Genomic DNA, 3,096 nt, shown 5'->3' on the forward strand with positions numbered 1-3,096 from the left:
AACTTCAAAAAAACTCGATTGAAACCATAACTTCATCTTTTTGATTGGGTCAGTGTTAAGGTAATTACTTCATCTCCATTATGTTTAATTTCATTAAATTTTTAGGGTTCTTAATTATATTTGGGCAATGTTTTAGTGTTAATTTTTATTTAATTTGTATTTGCAGTTAGTAATTAGTAGTAATTAGTAGTACAATTAGTAGTACAATTATGTGTTAAGCTCATTAGTTGTAACTTCTAATTATGTGTCATATTTTGAATTAAAACAGATGGACAGGTCTTGGTTAAAGGCAGATAGAAGAACAAAACAATTCAAAAAAGGAGTCGAGGATTTGTTGTTGTGTGCATTTGAGAACGGATTTAGTGAAAATAAAATTTGTTGTCCATGTATAAAATGCGCACATAGTAAACATTGGCATGCTCGAAAAGTAAGGGACCATCTTTTTCTCAATGGTATCGATCAAACGTACAAGTGTTGGATTTTGCACGGAGAGTGCAATACAGAAGGAGGTGAGCCTACCACTAAAGGGACGGGCAGTTCAGAATCGGTAGATCAAATCCCAGTCGGTAGAAATGATGATGTATCCCTGGACTCCTCGAAAATGTTTAACCATATTCAATCTGAATATGAACCTCTTTATCCAGGATATGAAGGATACACTAAGATGAAGGCTTTGGTAAAGTTTTATAACTTGAAAGCAAAATATGAAATATCTGATACTTGCTTCTCTGAAATGCTACTTTTGGTCGGGTCTATGCTTCCACAAGGCAACACATTTCCTTCTTCATTCAGTGAAGCTAAAAAAAGCTTGTGTGCCTTGGGAATGGAGTATGAAAAAATACACGTATGTCTGAATGATTGTTTACTATACCCTGGAGAGAGAGATGAAGATGAGACGAAGTGCCGTATTTGTCAGGCCTCTCGATGGAAGTTAAACAAAAACGGAGATGAATTGGAAGGGATTCCTGCCAAGGTTTTATGGTATTTTCCATTAATACCACGTCTGAGGAATTTGTTCAACTCACCTCAAACATCTAAGGACTTGACTTGGCATAACAGGGAAAGGTTAAAGGATGGTAAATTGAGACACCCTGCTGATGCACAAACATGGAAGGAAGTCGATGCAAGGTGGCCAGACTTTTCTTCAGATCCTAGAAACTTACGGTTAGCTCTATCTTCTGATGGATTCAATCCTTTTCGTAGCTGTAATCTTGATTACTCATGTTGGCCTGTTTTGATGTCAATTTATAATCTTCCACCATGGCTTTGTATGAAATGAAAGTATATAATGCTATGCTTGTTGATATCTGGACCAACTCAACCCGGAAATGATATTGATGTGTTTCTTCAACCACTTATAGATGATTTAAAAAAGTTGTGGCATGGGAAACAAGTGTACGATGCTTACAAGAATGAGCAGTTTTTGCTAAGAGGCATCTTGTTATGGACTATTAGTGATTATCCAGCCTATGGTAACTTGTCGGGAAATATAATCAAAGGGTATAATGGTTGTCCTATCTGTATTGATCAAACAAAAGCTACAAGGCTTGTCAATTATCGTAAGTGCGTGGTCATGAGGCATCGAAGGTGGTTGCCCCCTCATCATCCTTATCGTCGGAAGAAACAAGATTTTGATAACACCGTAGAAAAAGAAATAGCTCCAGTTCCATTAACCGAAGAGGAGGTACTTGAAAGAGTGCAACATTTAAAGGGACATGTCTATGGTAAAACACAACGCCAACCACGATTGAAGAAAGGTGATGCTCGACCTGTATGGAAGAAGGTTTCTATATTTTTTGAACTTGAGTATTGGAAATTTTTGCCGGTTCGACATGTTCTCGATGTGATGCACATCGAGAAAAATATTTGTGAATCTTTACTCGGTACGATGCTTAATATACCAAAAAAGACGAAAGACAAGGAATCTGTGCGCATTGACATGGCTGAAATGGGGATTAGAACAGAACTAAGGCCAAAAACTCCGGGGATAAAGGAGAAGTTACCACTGGCATCTTGGAATCTAACCCATTCTGAAAAAAAGGTTGTTTGCTCATCCTTCCTTGGCATGAAGTTGCCTGATGGTTTTTGTTCTAATATTCAGAACCTGGTTTCAATGGAAAATCTTCGTCTTACCGGAATGAAATCTCACGACTGCCATGCGATTTTGCATCACTTGCTCCCAATTGCGATTCGCTCGTCACTACAAAAACAGGTCAGGAAAACTATTATCAAGTTTTGTCTATTTTTCAAAGCGATCTGTAGTAAAGTTATTGAGGTTGATAAGCTGGAGAAAATGCAATCGCAACTAGTAGAAACTCTTTGTCAGCTTGAAAAATACTTTCCTCCCTCGTTGTTTGATTTAATGTTTCATATCTCGGTTCATCTTGTAAGAGAAGTCGAGCTTTGTGGACCAATTTTCCTTAGGTGGATGTATCCTTTTGAGAGATACATGAAGACATTCAAGGGATATATAAGGAATCGAGCTCGTGCAGAAGGTTGCATCGCTGAGGCCTATATTGCAGAAGAGGCAGTTGAATGTTTGGTGGATAATGAAGAAGTGACAATTGGGGTACCAAAAAAAGGTAGGCATACCAAAGATTCTATTTGCAAGCCATTATCCGGTGCAACAATTATAACCCCGAGCTGTACTGATTTGCACGTAGCACATTTATGTGTTCTACAAAATGCCACTGCTGTTAGGCCATATATTGAGTAACTTCTTACACTTTCTCTCTCTTTACTTGAAAAATTGCATATATATTTTCTGTTATTAGTTCAACCAACTTATATTGGCTTATCTTTAAATGCAGTGAACACATGGCATTTTTAATGACAAAATATCCAGAATATGAAAATGATGAAATGTGGCTTAAAAACAAGCAAAATGAGACATTCCCAAAATGGTTTAAGGAAAAGGTATTACGTGCGTCATTTGATGTATTTTTTTCCCACTGTTTTATAACTTACTACCTCACCTGAATTATTTTACATGTTTGAATTCCTTTTTTTCAGATTGCTTCAAATTTGGCCGATGAAAAAGAGATATCGGCCGAGATAAGGTGGATTGCAGATGAGCCCAACAAGGATGTTCGTACA

General features: G+C 37.2%; 2 protein-coding genes across 2 annotated transcripts; both read left to right on the forward strand.

Annotated features, from left to right (window-relative positions):
* Positions 1-268: 268 nt before the first annotated feature.
* LOC141674328 (uncharacterized) lies at positions 269-1,279 on the forward strand. Its single transcript, XM_074481056.1, has one exon. The coding sequence runs from the start codon at positions 269-271 to the stop codon at positions 1,277-1,279; it is 1,011 nt and encodes a 336-aa protein (XP_074337157.1).
* A 9-nt stretch (positions 1,280-1,288) lies between these two features.
* On the forward strand, positions 1,289-2,716 carry LOC141674329 (uncharacterized). Its single transcript, XM_074481057.1, has one exon. The coding sequence runs from the start codon at positions 1,289-1,291 to the stop codon at positions 2,714-2,716; it is 1,428 nt and encodes a 475-aa protein (XP_074337158.1).
* Positions 2,717-3,096: the final 380 nt, after the last annotated feature.

This window comes from Apium graveolens, chromosome 7 (assembly GCF_009905375.1).
Source record: "Apium graveolens cultivar Ventura chromosome 7, ASM990537v1, whole genome shotgun sequence".
Taxonomy (NCBI): domain Eukaryota; kingdom Viridiplantae; phylum Streptophyta; class Magnoliopsida; order Apiales; family Apiaceae; genus Apium; species Apium graveolens.